The 18017-nt window shown below is 34.7% G+C and overlaps 1 protein-coding gene across 3 annotated transcripts in view; it reads left to right on the forward strand.

Moving 5' to 3' along the window:
• SYDE2 (synapse defective Rho GTPase homolog 2) overlaps window positions 1-16840 on the forward strand; it is a 41313-nt gene extending 24473 nt beyond the window's left edge. The window contains exons 5-8 of one of the 3 annotated variants that reach the window (XM_070467816.1): window positions 1901-2082; window positions 5207-5438; window positions 10696-10743; window positions 11319-11468. In XM_070467816.1, the coding sequence (XP_070323917.1) occupies window positions 1901-2082; window positions 5207-5438; window positions 10696-10706 (425 nt within the window). In that variant the 3' untranslated portion in view covers window positions 10707-10743; window positions 11319-11468. The other 2 variants (XM_020877245.2, XM_070467817.1) reach the window with 2 other exon arrangements.
• Window positions 16841-18017: the final 1177 nt, after the last annotated feature.

Raw genomic sequence — 18017 nt, forward strand, 5'->3', positions numbered from 1 at the left:
GCAAGGGTTATGGCAAGGATAGGGCTTCCCTGGTAGCTCAGCTGGTAAAGAATCCACTTGCAGTACAGGAGACGCCGGTTCGGTTCCTGGGTCAGGAAGATCCCCTGGAGAAGGGACAGGCTCCCCACTCCAGTATTCTTGGGCTTCCCTGGTGGCTCAGTTGGTAGGGAATCTGCCTGCAGTGCAGGAGACCTGGGTTTGATCCCTGTGTTGCAAAGATACCCTGGAGGGGGGCATGGCCACCGACTCCAGTATTCTCTCCTGGAGAATCCCCATGGACAGAGGAGCCTGGCGGACTACAGTCCGTGGGGTCGCAAAGAGTCGGACATGACTGAGTGACTAAACACAGCACATAGCAAGGATAAAATGTTAAATGAAAAAGTATATATACTGTCTTTTATGTAATAAAGGAGAACAAATAGTAGTATATTATTAATACTTATATTTGCATAAACAAATGCTGGAAGGATGCATAAGAAACTAATTTACCATTGTTGTGTTGTTTAGTTACATCTGACTATTTTGGAACCCCAGGTACTGTAGCTCACCAGGCTTCTCTGCCCATGGGATTTCCCAGGCAAGAATACTGGAGTGGGTTGCCATTTCCTTCTTAGGGGATCTTCCCGACCCAGGAATTGAACCTGAATTTCCTGCCAAGGATTCTTATGAGCCATAGTATTATCAAAATTTAAAAGATTTATCAGGTGGGAAACTTCCTTTATGATCATGTTTAAATTCAAATTGGGCCTCCCTCATAGCTCAGTTGGTGAAGAATCCACCTGCAATGCAGGAGACCCCAGTTTGATTTCTGGGTCAGGAAGATCCACTGGAGAAGGGATAGGCTACCCATTCCAGTATTCTTGGGCTTCCCTTGTGGCTCAGCTGATAAAGAATCCACCTGCAATGGAGGAGACCTGGGTTCGATCCCTGGGTTGGGAAGATCCCCTGGAGAAGGGAAAGGCTACCCACTCCAGTATTCTGGCCTGAAGAATTCCAATGACTCTATAGTCCATGGGGTCGCAAAGAGTTGGACACAACTGAGCGACTTTCACTTTCACTTAAATTCAAATTAAGCCCTCAAACTAAGTTATCAGCTAAGCTGAGAGCATTTTCTAAATCAATATTGTCTATATTTAGGTTTTTGCTGTCAGAAACATCTATTTTTTTTCTTGTGATTACATTCTAGCATTTAGCTACTATCTTAACCTACCTTCCTTATATGTAACATCTATTATCCTTTCCTGTTTCCTTTACTATAGCTATATCACCTCTTAGTTCATAACTATTTGTGGTGTGTTTGAAATAGACTTACCTCATTCCTATCATAGTGACACATTTGTTGTTTTCTGTTCTTGGGTTTTGGTTTTAGAAATGATTTTTCTCTTCCATAGTATAACATTGGAGATTATCCTGACTATTCAGTATGTGTGTTTAAGCCATATCTTCTATATTCAAGAGGAAGTACATTTATATAGTACATTTATTTAGTACATTTATTTGCAAGGGTTTATGAAAAGTCTGGAAATTAAAAATCCATATAATTGGAATAATTTACAATTAATATTAGTATGCCTTATTTTCTTTTGTTTTATACACACTTAAAGGAGCTTTTTATAAAAGGAATTTACTTTATGAACAAACCTAATATGTATGATAATTGGATATTATGCATGTGCATTATTAACGTGGTTTCAAAACAAAGTCAGTTAATGAAGCAATTTCTAAGAACACAAATTGCCAGTGTTTTGTTACAATACCTTTTACATTTCTGCTTTTATTGTTTTCAGAATGTTAAAAGTTCACCGTAATGATACTTTGAAAAAAAAATTCTCCACAGCTTTTTATTATTTCACTCTAAAGAGTAATTGACATATATTTCTGGTTTGTTTGGTTTCTGAAGGTGTTCTTAAGGATTATTTAAGAGAACTTCCTTCTCCTCTGATAACAAAGCAGCTTTATGAGGCTGTATTAGATGCAATGGCAAAAAATCCTTTGAAAATGTCATCAAATGGTTGTGAGAACGATCCAGGTGATTCTCAGTACACTGTTGGCCTTCTGGATTGTCTGCCTGACGTTGAGAAGGTAAGCACCATAGATATACATTCTTCCTGAAACAAACCACATACTTAATGAACTGAGTATTTAGCTCCAGAGCTACAGATAATTTTTTAGTTATTTGACATTTGTAACACTGAGTTTTAGCTCTACCTTTGCTAAAGACTAAACAGCGTAAATCTAGAAACTGCTTCTTATATAGAATAAATCATCTAGAAAACAATTTTATCTCTTTCACATGTGATATTAACCTAGGCATGAATACTGATAAGTTTTAAGAGTATTGTTATTTTATTATTAAAATGATATGTTTATAATTAAAAGTTAGGAAGATATAGAAAAGAAGAATGGAAATTATAATTATCAATATCTAAAGGCAATATAATTAACATTTTGGTTTATTTCCTTTTAGTAATAGTATTTTAAAAATATGGTAACTGTTTTGTGTACATGACTTAGCCTCAAGACTTAGCGCTCACCACCACTCTTTCCTTCCTCCTTGTCTCTTCCCATATGCCCCCTTCCCACGATCTAAATCTCATACCAATATCTTCCGGTATGCTTGTAAGAGAGAGAGGATGACTGGGCTTGCAAAACTAATCTTAGCCTAACTTTAGCTGTTGTTCCTTAAAACAAAAGGGAGAATAAGGGAAAGAAATATGGCCAGGCTTATCCAGATGAGGCCAACTTTGCCTATATTTCTTATAATGTGAGAGTGGAAGGTCCAAGAGTGGATAGAAATACTTTAAGCCCAATACCTTCATGCACTAGTTTATTTTAGTCATCTGAATGGCCTGTGCTCTGTCCAGTTAGATTAGGAATTTCTATTCCTTTGGGTGGGAGAAAGGGATAGCTACAAAGAGGTAGGCAGAAGAAGGAGGGTGGGGTGAGGGGGTAGAAATGTTCCTTCATCAATATAAGGTAAAATTATGTATCATTTTGCTTATGAATGAAGACTCGAGTGTCAGGGAATTTAAATCACTTGCCCAAGATTATATAGCTTTTTGGGTGTTCTAGTCTATCATATGAATCTAGGCCTTTCTGGCCTTAAAGCTCATGCTGTTAATATTCCTTCCAAAAAGGCTGCAAAGTATTCCATTGAATGGATTTGACAATTTATCATTATTTGTTTGTATAAAATTTAGGTTTTGAACCTATTTGTATATATTTGTCCACAGTTTTCTTTTCAGTTAGAATTACTTATTTAGATTAGAATTTCAGAGTGGAATTGTTGATTTAAATATTGTGAACATTTTGAGGCTGTTAGTACATGTTTTCATATTACTTTTCAAAAGGGACAGAACAATTACATTTTTTGGCTGATCTTATTTCAAGGACAAAAAAATTTCTTATTTTAGATTGCGTTTCTTGGTTTGCTGTTGAGATTGAGCCTAATATATTTAACCAGTCATGTGTGTGTGTTAACAGTGTTAACCAGTGTGTGACTGGTTTTGATTTCAGAACATCAACTGTAGTCTACTCTAGATCCATTTTGCTCCTGATCCCTTCCCTTCATAGCAGAACACTGACCAAATGTTTGTTCTGGTAGTTATCACTTCTTCACCACTCTTTTACTACTCAACAAACTGTTATCTGGCTTCCTACCCCATCTCTGTGGATCTGTTCTTGCCAAGGTTACTAATTATCTTCTAATCACCAAATCCAGTTGTCACTTTTGGCTCCAGAAATACTGATACTATGTCATTTTAATTTTTTTAATAATTTAAAAAAGTTACAGATTATTATTGGTATTTATTTCTTCAATTATGAAGAGGAAATTACATGCTTATTTTGTTAAATGATTGATCATATACCAGTATATTAAAAACATCATTTCTTTTTGTAATTGCTTAAACTTAAATAACCATTCACTTCTTAAGCAAATTCCCCTTACTGGTTTCTTCAAGGATTAAAAAAATTTTTTTTCATTTCTATTCTTCCCCTTTCCATTGTTTATCTACTTAAAATATTTATTAATTAAGAAGTGCATTGGCCTTCTTCCTAATCTAAATCACAATAGAACCTGGCCATGGTAACCTAGATTTTAAGATGGTGCCCCCTACTTATGACTACAGGATTTAACTGAACTTAAAAATGAATATTCTGTGATTCCTGCAGTTGAAGTGGGAAGTCCTAACTATTGGACTGCCAAGGAATTTCCTCAAGATACCTAATTTAATGATACCTACAAAAACCTGGATATTTTTGGTGGCCATTATTTAGCCAACTATAGATACCTAATCTTATTAGTTTTTTGTTTATACTTTCTGTATTTCTGTTTGTACAAATGATTAGATACATGTATGTTTTCTCATTTCCCATTCTTTCTTACATAAAAAGTGACATAGTATGAAAACTAAGATCCTGCATGCCAAAACAAACAAACAAATAGGTATCTTGAGATGGAGAGATTATCTGGGATTATCAAGGTAGGTCCTAAATGTAATCACAGGTATCCTTATAATGGATGGGGAGAGGGAGATTTGACTACAGGCAGATGAGAAAACAATGTGATGAAAAGAGGGAAGCAGAATCAGAAGATGTTATGTTGTTAATTTTGAAAATGGAAGAAGGGTGCCTGAGTTGAGGAATGTTAGGAATATAGCTCAAGACCCTGGAAAAGACATGGAAACAGATTCTTCCCTAGAGCTTCCGCAGGAGTGTGCCCTGCTTGCTGACACTTTGATTTTAGCTCCCTGAGACTCCTTTCAGATTTCTGGCCTCCAAATCTATCAGAGAATAAATTCATGTTTTTTTAAAACTTAAAAAAAAAAAAAAAAAATTCTACCCTAATCCCCTTTTCGTCACAGCCTTTGCTGTTGTTATCTTTTTAGAGAAGTGAAGAGAGGAAAAATTTGATGGCATATTTTCTAAGGAACTCCAGCTAAAATTTGGAATTCATTCGTGAGCATTTTAGATAATGTTTATTTTAACCATTCAATGAATCAAATCATGTTGTCAAAACCTAAGTGTCCTGTGTAACATTTTATTAAAAAAAAAAATGTGTTTCAAGTTCCAAACATCCAGCCTAAAAATCTTTGAAACAACCCTCTAAAAAGTGATAGGTTGTTTGTCTATATTTCCTGCTATAAATCATGTCCTTGAATTTATCCCTGTTTGACTATATTAAGTGAAATTTAATTCAATTTAGGCAACTCTAATGATGTTGTTGGATCATTTGAAATTGGTGGCTTCTTATCATGATGTGAATAAGATGACTTGTCAGAACTTGGCTGTGTGCTTTGGACCAGTATTACTAAGTCAGAGGCAAGAGACTTCCACCCATAACAACAGAGTCTTTACTGATTCCGAGGAACTTGCGACTGCTTTGGATTTTAAAAAACATATTGAAGTTCTTCACTACTTACTTCAACTCTGGCCAGGTAAATGATTCAGTGGAATTATTTTTCTCTTACAACGATATCTCTATAATGATAGAATTAGCTAATCATTAAATATGCTCATGTATGGTTGAAGAAAATCTTGTCTAGATTTTGCTTTTTAAAATAGTACGAATTGATAACCTGCCCTTTAGATGAGAATTCTCCATTTAAATTTTTTGCTTTTGCTGATACTGTTGTAGACATAGAGATCAATGTATACGTTTTGGATTTGGTCAGCTCTGGGTTTGAATCCTTATTGTATCCCTTATTAGTCTGACTGTGGGCAACTTCATTAACATTTTAGAGCCTCAGTATCACCTTCTGTCATGTAATATGTTAGTAATATGTTTATAGAATTGATAGGAAGATTAAATTAAAAAATTTATGTGTGTAAGGTGCTCAGCACAGTTCTCGGCACATAATAGATACTCAGTAAATATTAATATTTTTACTGTTGTCATTTTTAGTTCAACTGATTTAAAGCAGAATTCATTTTTCTACTTAAATCAGTTCTTCCTGACATCTTTCATGTATTCATGGTGATTCAAATTATCTAGGCTTGAGTGGACAATTACCTTCAGTTTTTCTTGTCCGTCCCTTATTCAATAAGAAAAGGCTGACAGTTATTTTCCTAACATATCTCTGAAGTATTTTCACAGCTAAAAGGAATAGGTATTTAATTAGATGTTTTAGAAAGAATCCCTCTATTTAGGTTCTAAGATTTTCTTACCTGGTAGTAGCTCCCACTTGCCTCCCCTATCCTGCATAGGACCAAGTGTGAAAGTACTTCAATGCTAAGGGTGGAACAAAGTGTTAAAAGTGCCTGGGCCCTGGAGTCAGGCTTGGATTCAGATCCGATTGTGGCACTCACCAGCAGTGTGGACTCAGGCAAACTTTCTTAAGCCTCAGTGTGCTTCTCTATAAATAGTGCCTACCTTAGGGTTGTTGTGGAGATTGGCATAAAGGATCTAAGGAAATGAGCAGAGAGCTTAGCATAAAGTCACTCCTCAGTAAATGTGCTTGTTTATTAGTCTGCCCTGGTGGCTCAGTGGTAAAGAATCTGCCTGCAATGCAAGAGATGTGGGTTCGATCCCTGGGTTGGGAAGTTCCCCTAGAGAAAGAAATGGCAACCTGCTCTAGTATTCTTGCCTAGGAAATCCCATGGACAGAGGAACCATGGGGTCACAAAAGAGTTGGACACAACTTAGCCACTCAACAAAAACCACTCTTTTGTTAATGTATATGAGAAGGATAGACTAAATAAAGTACAAAGGACTGAGACTTCCCTGGTGAGTCAGCGGCTCAGAAGTCGCCTGCCAATGCAGGGGACAGGGGTTTGATTCCTGGTTTGGGAAGATTCTACGTGCCTCAGGGCGGCTAAGCCCATGCATCACAGCTACTGAGCCCGTGCTCCAGAGCTCTCGAGCCACAGCTACTGAAGCCTGCATACCCTAGAGCCCATGCTCTGAGACAGGAGAAGTCTCCACAGTGAGAGATACCAAGCACCACCACGAGAGAGTAGCCCCTGCTCGCTGCAGCTAGAGCAAGCCCATGTGTGGCAATGAAGACCCAGCACAGCCAAAAGTAAATAAATATAAATAAATACCTATTAAAAAAAACACACAAAGTATAAAGGATTTCTTGATTTAGTCTTTTAAAAAAACTAATTAATTTTAAAAAGTGAATTAAAAATTAAGCTAATAAAAATTTTCAACTTTTAAATTTGGAAAATTAGTATTTCTGTTTTCTTTTAAATACAGTCTTAAAAAATCATTTTCAAATTATATTTTAGCTGAGTTAGTATGTATTATTTATTAGTTAAAAGTGCTGAATGAAGATGTTTTAAATAATTAGTCTGATTTCTACATTTGGTACCCAACATAAGGGATCACTCGGGTTCAGGTTTTAAATGTGTGTTTCCTAGCTTTTCCTAGAACTGTTTTAATTTTAATAAACATGAAGAATTGGGAAAGGAGCTATCTTATCAGTTTAATCAAATGAAAATTTGCTTGTCTGGAGATACTAAGTTTATTACCAGTATCTGAGTTCCTTTATCATTAATTCTGTATCAGAAGTTAATGTCATTCCATTATTTTGTAACAGTCATCTTACTGTTGAATTTAGGAGCAAAAATTTATGTTGTATGTCATAGAAGAAAAGGTTTAGATTTGAGATTCCCTGTACAATATTTCAATAACAGCCTTAAGCAAGGTGTCTGAATATATAGCACCTTATTCCAAAGATTTATGTGGTTGGAGCTGCCCCCTTGTCTATAACTTGTTATTTTTCTTCAGTTATAATACATCAGACAAAGTATAGAACAGGGCAGAAAGTTGAGAGGAAATAGGAGTTAGTTTTGCCTACTAAATCACTTGTTTTTTGATTCAAGAAGAGGCACAAATCAAGTAGACATAGTGCACTTTACTGAGCCTGAGAAAATTGATGATGACATAAGATGGACCATGGCATTTTACTTGCTGAATGACTGTCCTTGCTATGTGTATCTCATTTATTTTTCTTGTTGGTATTTACCCTACTCCAGATATAAAAAGAATTGGTTCCACCCTTTCCAGCCTACCTTCCTTCTTTTTTACTTCCTTAACTTTTTGTTTTGTGTTACTTTTTGTTTTTTTAAATTTTGGGCAGTGTAATTTACTTTGCTTTAATAATTTGAATATAATTTACTTTGAGCTTTTCTTCTTGAAAAATCTTGTCTTCAAAGTGATCAGTTAGAACCCTGGTATACTGGCACTGAAAGTTAAAAGTCAGCCTGCCAGTGGCTTTTCAGATTCTTCTGCCAAAACCCTAAGTTCTTTGGAAGCAGCTTTGGGGCCAGATTGGCAGCAGGTGAGGGAGCAAAATGGAAACATATTTCTCTTTTGATCAAAACAGTCTTCTTTTCATCTTTTTTATGTACTGGGTTTTTAGAAGGTAGTTGCTTTTAAAAAACGTTAGTTTTCTGTCTTAAGAATATTGAAAATTAAAGATAGACTACCTTTATAGATAGGAAAATAGCTTTAGAGAATATACAATTCTTAGACCAGCTGTTTGCTACATCACATTTTCTATGATGAATAGATTTGGGACAGGGCTTTTGTTTTTGGAAGAGCTATCAATTTTCTCTAATTCTTTTTTCTTTTTTGGCTGTGTCGCTTGTGGGATCTTAGTTCCCTAGCCAGAGATTGAACCTGGGCCCTTGGCAGTGAGAGGACTGGAGTCCTAACTGCTGGACTGCCAGGGAATTCCTTCCCTAGTTCTTTTTGGTTCATTTTTCTCAGTAGGCTAAGCTTCACGAGATCGAGGACTACATTTTGCTTACCTCTACATTTCCAGGTTATAACAGAGTACTTGGCAACAACTGGATACCCAATATATTCTATTAAGTAAAGTAACTATGCCCAAGGTAGTTATACTATAGATAAAAAGCTAATAGAGTAGTGATTAAAAATATAAATCTATTGGTAGAAAATAAGAAAATTAAGTTTTTTAGTAATTATCATTATATTTTGAGAATTTTTTTAAGAACTTTCTAGATTATATTTTCATCTTATTCTTTTGAAAGTGGGTAATCAGCAGTGCTAGGAAAACCAGAATTTTGGGGGGTAAAATTAACCATTTTATCCGCATATGTAATAGGAAACCCATTTCACCACCAGTAGTTTAAAAAGCTAGTAAAGTTGATTTTTTTAGAAATTTTGGTCTAAAAGATATAAAAATACTATAGTTGGTTTTTTGAAAGAAAGTGTTAGTCGCTCAGCCGTATCTGATTCTTTGCAACCCCATGGGCTGTAGCTCGCCAGGCCCTCTGTCCATGAACTTCTCTAGGCAAGAATACTGGAGTGGGTTGCCAATCCCTTCTCCAGGGGATCCTTCCGATCCAGGTCTCCTGCATTGCAGGTGGATTCTTTACTGTCTGAGCCACCAGAGATATAAAATATTATAAATTGGTTTCTTAAATATTTTCTAAGAAAATAATGTTTGAACAGGGACTTTGTTAAGCAACTTTAAGCCGCTTGCAACAAAATAAATGTGGGTTTTTGCAGGTGACTGTCAGAAAATACAGAATTAAGACAAGGTCAACACAGAGTCAAAAATGTTTTACTCTGGTTGGATCACAAACCAGATGACCTCAAGGTTAGCCTAGTACTGTAATGGGTTGGCAAAAACAACAGGCATGACACTTAAGCGCTCAGAATAGGAACAGCACAGAAAATGAAGGGGAAAAGCAAGGAGACTTAGTAAGGATAAGCATCTTCAGTAGAAGGATGAATAATTAAACAGTGAAAAAATTCAGATATCCATTTTGCAATGGCATATGACACTCTCTATTAATACTGTTTAAAATATCAATTTAAAGTAAATATTGCCATTCCTTTCATGGCTCAGTGGGTAAACAATCCGCCTGTAATGCAAGAGATGCAGGAGACACCCAGATTTGATCCCTGGGTTGGGAAGATCCCCAGGAGGAGGAAATGGCAACCCACTCCAGTATTCTTGCCTGGAAAATCCCATGGACGGAGGAGTCTGGTGGGCTCCAGTCCATGAGTCACAAAGGATTGGACACAACTGAACGACTAACACACACATTCCTTTAAATTAAATATCAGACCTTTTTTTTGTAGAAAATTTTAGATCAAGAGCTTTTAGCTGTTCATAGTGATATGTAATAGCCATCATAAAAATGCAGGTAAACAGAGATGTTGAAAACATACCTATATACTGTTATCAAGTATTTTAATAAAATCTAAGTTTAAAAAAATCTTTCAATCTCTGAAAATGCTATATAAATCACTGTACATCTGGAAAACTAGAACCATATACATGTCTGTATTATTCTTTAATTATCTTATTTTATTCAGTAGGAAATGAATATGTTGGAGAGTGTAAAGTTGGTATGTTGTCACTGATTATATGTTCCCTTTATCTTAGTGAAGGGAAGTATATAAATGGAAAGGCACTTATTAATGGAGAATAGACAAGGAGAAATAGAAAGGCATTATGGACAATTTTTTAATAGTTGTGCCTCAACATTTAAATTAAGTCCATTCGACAAGTGTTTTGTTCAGTACACTCAAAAGAGTAAGCTGTAAAGTTTTGATTTGTTATGAAATAATGTGTGTCTCCCTGCTAATCTGTTTGGCCAGTGCAATGCATATTATTAATAATAGAAGGAATTAGTCTAAATATGAGGAATGTTATTGGAGATTGTTAGATTCCTAACCAGAATGGGAAAATAAAATATCTGTACTATTTTCAGGCAATAAATGAAGACTGTTATTAGCTAATGCTGTATAATCAAACTCAGGTAACAAGTGGACAAGTCTAGATTTCGTGCATTTTATCAAAGTGAAATTTGGCTGTTTAAAGTCAAGTAAATTATGACACTGCTGCTAGTAGAATTGCAAAAAACCCACAAAGATTAGAACTTTAAGACTGAGCACTTTAGATGCCTTGGCCTCATTTAGATATTTGCAGATAAATAAACTTTTGTTTTGTTTATACACGAACATGCCTTGCCTGCTTTTTGTTGTAGCTTTTAATTTAAAAGAAGCTACCAGCTTAGCCACTGTTTGAATTACAGCTAGATATTAATTAACTTGCACAGAAAGTTAATCAACTTGGAAATTTGATTTATTTTGGGATGTTGTGATGTAGCATGAATTAGCACCACTGAACATTCTACTGGCTTCTGTTCCTAATCTTGATTATGTCTGGTGATAGAAAAAATAGTTATGGAATGCTTTCTTTTGGTAGTGTGCATGTGTTTGTTGCAATGCATGTTTGTAGTTGATTATTAAATAGCTTATCTTTAGCTCTGTGTTTTTAAATTGGATTAAGTTGAATTACTGTCACTAAAGCAAATCTATTGCTTGTTCCTAGTGCAACGTTTAACTATCAAAGAATCAGCAGACAATTTGTTCCCAGAGCAGAAGTCTTCTCTTAATTATTTGAGGCGGAAGAAAGAACGACCTTACCTTTTAAATTTCAGTGGTACTGAATCATCAAGAGTACTCAGGCCAAGGCAAACCAGACTAGACAGTCCACTCAGTAATCGTTATGCAGGAGACTGGAGCAGCTGTGGAGAAAACTACTTTTTAAATAAGAAAGAAAATTTAAATACTGTGGATTATGATGATGTCCCTTCAGAAGACAGAGAAAATGGAGAAAACTGTAGCAAAATATATGAGCCAGATATCATGATTGAACAGCCAACTCCTCCGTCCAAAGAATGCACATTTCAGACATATTTGACAGTGCAGACAATTGAGTCTAGTGTCGACCAAAAAGTCAATCTCAAAGATCTACAAGAAAGTATTGATACTTTGATTGGAAATCTAGAGCGTGAACTCAACAAAAACAAGCTTAATATGAGTGTTTAAGGTTGAGAGTTTTGCTTTTTCATAACGTCTTATGTTTCACATCCGTCTTTCTCACTTTCTTTTATCTCTCACAGTGATGTTTTAAATTTTTTACTCTTGAAACCTTCAGTTATTTTCTAACAGGTTTATGTAATTCAAAAAACACCATTCATTACCATAATTTTTACTTACTTCATTAGGAAATTTTTCTTGAGGTAAAGATAACCTGGACTTCTTGTGGGTATTATTTAAAATCTTGCCAATGCTATGGGTATAAGTTTAAAATGCACTTCTAAGGTTCATGTAAGTTATTAGCCCTCAAGACTTTTGTACTTTATGGGAACTGCTTTTCTGAAACAGACATTCCTTCCAGTGGAAGGAATGCAGCTGCTCTGTCTGATTTGCAGTATGAATCCATGCACACTGCAACGTCGTTCCATCACATTTCATTCACAATGCAAATGCTGCTGTAAGAAAACCTTTTTATAAATTTTTACTTTTTATAAAGTAAAATTATACAAATATTAATGTATTTTGTGTTAACATTCAGTAATTATTTAAAATTAAAAAATTAAGTATTTTTATAATCCCCGATATATGTATATATTTATCAGCGCATGTATGTATAGACGTTAGAATGGGGGAAGGATTGGCTGCAAAGTCATGAGTATCTCTAAAGTATGTCATGAGGCCAAAATCATTAGCTTAAAAATGTCTTTTTCAGGGAAAGAACATTTAAGTTAAAGGAGGAGTTGCACAGAAACGCTTGAACCAAAACACTAGGAACATCTAAATAGAAAAAATAGACTTTCATTTTTGACTTACAGAAAGTCACAGTATCCCCAGTGAGGAGTCATCCTTTAAATTGAAATCTTCTAACATTTTAAGGGATTAAGTGCCAAGATTTCTGCACTGGTGACTTAAATTTAAAAATCTTTACCTATTTATGCATTTTTATCTTCTGCTTTTTAAAACAAAGTAATTATACTTAGAACATATTTATTTATAATAGTACATATATAACTTTGACTTTATAATTACCTTCGTTTATTTCTAAAGAAATCTTGCCAGAATACTACATTATTGATTTTTTTTAAATTAACTTATTTTGACTAATTATGACTACAAGATAGTCATTATAGCGATCACAACAGTGTTTGAAAATGTAAATTTAGAAGTCTTTTTTACTAAATTGGAATGTATTTTTTTGTAAACTTTTATACCTACAAATGTGTAATTTAAAATTATTAACAAAATTTGAACTACCAACTTGAAGATGTAGCAGCCATTAAAAAAAAACTGACTTCTTGATGTTTTTTTAAATATTAAAGTATTAACTTTCTATGCAATATACATTGGTAAATGGAATACCAAGTAATTTAATTTGAAAATTTACTTGTTAAAAGTCAAATAAATAACTATTTTTATATGAAACTTTCATTTTTAAAGCTTTATATAATAATTCAGAAAAATACCAAAAGAATATGTGACAGATATATATTATTGAGTAAATGGTCAAAAGAAATGTACCCTAAATATTTTGTAAGAAGACTGTCTTCTTCCTTTTGAGTGCTATATCATATACATTATATGAATTAGTACCAGAAATGTAAAAGCTTTATTAAAACATTATAACCTCAGTGTCATGCTATTATTATGATGATTTTTAAGGATCATTTATTTCAAAGTCATTCTTTTTAAATGAACATGTTAAAGTATTGGACCATCATATATTATCCATAAATATATGTAATAACTTTTTTTTCCAAAATTGAGTTTTCCAGAATCTGCAATACTTTAAGGGCCATACATTATTTTGGATGCTAATGATTTTAAAGTTAATCTCTGCCATCTTAAGTATTAATAGAAAATATTAAACATTTGTTGTTTAAATCAGTTATAATAAACCTCTTTTGTTGACTGTGCTGTTTTAGAAGTACTCCATAGGTATATGCCTTTATTTAAAATGGCCTTTTCAAATCTTTTTTGAGTTTTTATACCTGCTTTTTATAGTGTCCTGGAATCTTCCCATACTGTTAGACAGTCAACTCTCATTCCTCTGCCAGCCCTAATGGTTTTTAGGATTGAAAACAAATTTAATTTTAGTGCATGTACCTGAACAGAGATTTTAAACAATTCAAGCAGATTAAAAAATAAAAGTGCTCCTCCCTGCCATCCTCATCAGTCTCACTTCTCAGAGGTAACAACCACTTTTTATTCTTTAGGTAACTGTCTTTGTCACTCTAGGCTTACTGCTGCTGTTTCTTGATTTGTCATTTAAGTGGTACCTGTTGACTGTCCGTTTTGAGTGATAAGCAATTTATTTCACTCTATTCCTCCTCCTCATTTATTTATTAATTTTTTTATTTCTCTTTTGGTTGCTTCTGTGACTTTAATAAGTTATTCCTTGATCCATCAGTTTTAAACAGTATCTCTTGACCTCTTACCATTGTGGGAATGACCAACCCTGTGCTTCCTTTCCAATTCATTACTGCCCTTTACCTCCAACTTCTGTAAGTTATACTCTTAGTTTATATAATCAGTCATTAATAGATGTGTATTATTTGGGGGAACTAAACTTTTAATTTTCCTTTATGTATTGATTCTAAAAACTGCTAATCAATAACAAGCAGTTGTGCTAGATTTTGCAGATATATTCATGGGTGATATTACCATGTGATTGTATCTCCAGTCTTACAGTCTTGAAATCTATATACTGATTTAAGCAGAATACAAACTAAAGGTCGAATGGATTGTTTTATCTTACAGCCATCAGTTTCTCTAAATCATGTATTATTTGCTTCATAATGGCTTTTGAAGATTTTAATGTTTCCTGGAATAAGTAAGTACCTTTTATTTTCTTGGCGAGAAGAAAAATATTTTACTATTACACTTCCTTTGTCATTAAATTACCAAATTTCATTCAGACTACTTTTAGCTTTCATCCTGGGATTCCTGAAGGGTATCATTACCTTTATTTTTCTTTGACAGAAGGAAAAGATTTTCTTTACTATAACCCAGGGATCATTTTAAGCTTCTTAAGTAACTTTATCAAACTTGTGCTTAGCAATTCTTAGCTGTTTCCTGGGATATATTTTCTTTGCACTCCTATGAGCTACATTTTGTTTTGTATTCTTAATTTCATTTTTTCTTTTTTGATTTGTTTGCTGAAGTATATTTATAAGTAGCCCTCTGCCGCAGCACTTCCCAAAATCAAGCACATGGGAGATAAACTTTGAGTCCTTGCATGTCTGACAAGGTCTTTATTTCTTTTCCATACTTCACTTTGATTGGATTTATCCTAGGTTCAAACTCATTTTCCTTAGAACTTTGAAGACATTTCCCTATTATCTTCTAGCATCCAGCTTTGCAGTAATCCAGGCAAGAATGATGGTGGTTCAGACCAGCAAGGAGACAATAAGGTGGTTAGGAGTGATTGTATTTTCAATACATTTTGAAGTAGGAGCCAAAGAAATCTGCCAGTGGACTGTGAGCGAAAGGAGTAAGTCCTGAGCAACTGAAGAATGGAGCTGCTATCAGATAAGACCGACATGACTCCACTGTGTTTTTTAAATGAGTTCCTTGCAGTGGATGCTGCTGTTATAAATACAGTGGTTATGGAAATGCCTTATAAATTCCTTATTAACTCTTTAAGTACTAATGCTTCTCTACCTGGTGATGGTGCCCCTAGAGTCACTGTAAGAATAAGAATGCAAGAAGACTTTGTATATATCTAAGCAAAGTCCCACACTGTAATTGTCTTTGGAAATTTTCAGATTGCGTAGCTTTATATCAGGGACCCTAAAGAAACAGATTTGGGAGTGATATGGTTCCTGGAAAGAATTTAATTCCAGACCAAAGAATGATTTTGAGGCTTAGGATTTTATAATTTAAGAACATCAAATTTTAGCTACTTGGACAGTGATAAAGTTGTTTTATGTTTGAGTCCTAATTTGAGTCTTACTGACCTGAGGAATTTGGTACTAAGAGGAATGCTCTTTTCTCTTTTCCCTGCCCCATGTTTGCTTTGAATTCAGTAAGGCTCAGATATGACAAACATCCTGACAGAAGCATCAGATTGTGCCCCAGCTTCCAGGAGACTGAGAGCAGTTAGCCAGCATTGTTTCTCTGAAACTTGCGCGAAGGTAAATTCTATGAAAATAAAAAAGGGATTTAAATGCTGAGCAGCCTGAGCAACAGTTTCCTAGACTTCGTCTCGCCCTGTTGCCCCAAACTTGGAATAATTCTCTTAGCCCTTATACACAACCTGTCATTAGTTCTATGCACTGAAGTTTGTTACTACCAACACCCTCGTCCAAGCCACCAGCGTCTGTCTCTTCCTAGTTCATCTCTTTACTATCACTCGGCACTCTCCACACCCACAATCCATTCCAATCACAGAAGCTACAGTAAACTTTAGGAAAGATAGCCACACCCTCTCCAGGACCTTTTCCCATGGTCCCGTGCTTCAGCAACACGGAGGGCCTTAGTCCTGTGAGGATCTCTGGACTTGCCATCCCCAGTATCTAGAAAGCTCTTCACGTAGATCTTACTTGGGTGCCTTTTTTTAATCATCTCACATCTCTGCTTAAATGTCAAGCTAATCAGTAACTGCTTTGAGAATGAGGGAAGAAGAAGATAGAGATTTCTATTTCTTGTAACAAGCCCCAAATAGTTATGCTACTATATGAGTAAACTACAGATATTTATAATTTTGGAAAATGTTTCCTGCCTTACTTTCATCAAGACGTTTATCAGTATCTGAAATTACCTTGTGTATCTGATCATTATCTGTGCCCACCCTTCTTGAATGTAATTTCCGTGGCAACAGGGACCTTGTGTATCTAGTTCTTTGCCATAGGCTTAGGACTTATAACATTGAAGATGTTCAGTTAATTATTAATAAATGAATGAATAAAAAGGGATTCTTAGAGAATGCTTATCTTTTGTCAGGAAAAGACTAAGCACTATGAGGTACAACGTGTATGTAATTTTTCAAATATTCACTCCTGGTCAATAAATCATTTGTGGTTAAGAAAATAATGTTTCCTTGTTTTTTCAATGATTTGTGTTTCTTTTGGAACTAGAGTGACATTGGGAAAATTTAGTGACTTAAAAAATAAGGGGGTTGGTAATTTTATGTAATTTTGTGCTGCAGAGTTCAGTGGAAACAATTATTTAAATGATATGTGTGTGAAATGGTACATCTCACCATGGAAAGAAAGGTTTCTAAGAAAGCTTTTGTTAAAATGAATCATTTATTTCTTTACAGAAATTGTGATGAAAAATATCCTGTTAATTTTTGTGCACTTTTTAGTAGAACTGGGAAAACCTATTTTTCACTGTATTAGAAAATATTTTCATAAAGTTAAATGAACACTATAAACAATTCCTTTTTTCAAAAAAAATTAGAATAACAGAGACCACTTTAGGGCGAGGAACTACATTTAGTGTTTTCATCTTTCTCAAACAAGTGTTTGTTTTAAGCAAGTGAGAAAAACCTAAATATTGCTCCTGAATTGGATTAACCTTAATCCTTATTTTATAAGGCCTTTGGCATGCTTCTAAGTCAGTTGAGTTAATCTTTCTTTTTTGGCTTAATGGATGTATTATGTAGTGAAAACTTGGTATTGGCCTCAACATTCTACATACTTCTTTGACTGGAAATTTTACTCTTCAAAATAAACTCTTCCAAGGAGAGGTTAAAATTCCAGCTTTAGACAAGTACAATGGATATTAATTTAAGAAACGGGAAGGTCCCTCACATCTAAGATGTTTTTGTGAAAATGATGAGCCTGCAGCTTACATTTTTTCACAGCCATAGATACTGAACAGTGAGTGAACCCCTTGTTCCTGACCTTTGTTCAGGAAAATGGATCTATTTGTGTCTCTTCTTGCCTGACTCCCAAACCCCATTCCTCTCCTCCATCCCCACCCCACCCCCTTCCCACCAGTGTAAGTGCATATTTTAACCTAAGAGCAACTCTGAATCATTAGTGAAAACAACTTGTCTAAACCTGGGAGATGAAAATTGTCAGAGATAAAGTGCTGTCTGTCCTAGGTTATGAGTCTATGTTTGATCTGTACATAATGTCAAAACTCACCTGTAAAGTCAACCAATCTATACATAAAATAAGGCCAGTTAATATCTCTTTCCATCAACATTTTATTATAAACTAAAGCATAAAGAAAAGCTGAATATCATAAAGTGAACATTCAC

Source organism: Odocoileus virginianus, chromosome 5 (assembly GCF_023699985.2).
Source record: "Odocoileus virginianus isolate 20LAN1187 ecotype Illinois chromosome 5, Ovbor_1.2, whole genome shotgun sequence".
Classification (NCBI taxonomy): Eukaryota; Metazoa; Chordata; class Mammalia; order Artiodactyla; family Cervidae; genus Odocoileus; species Odocoileus virginianus.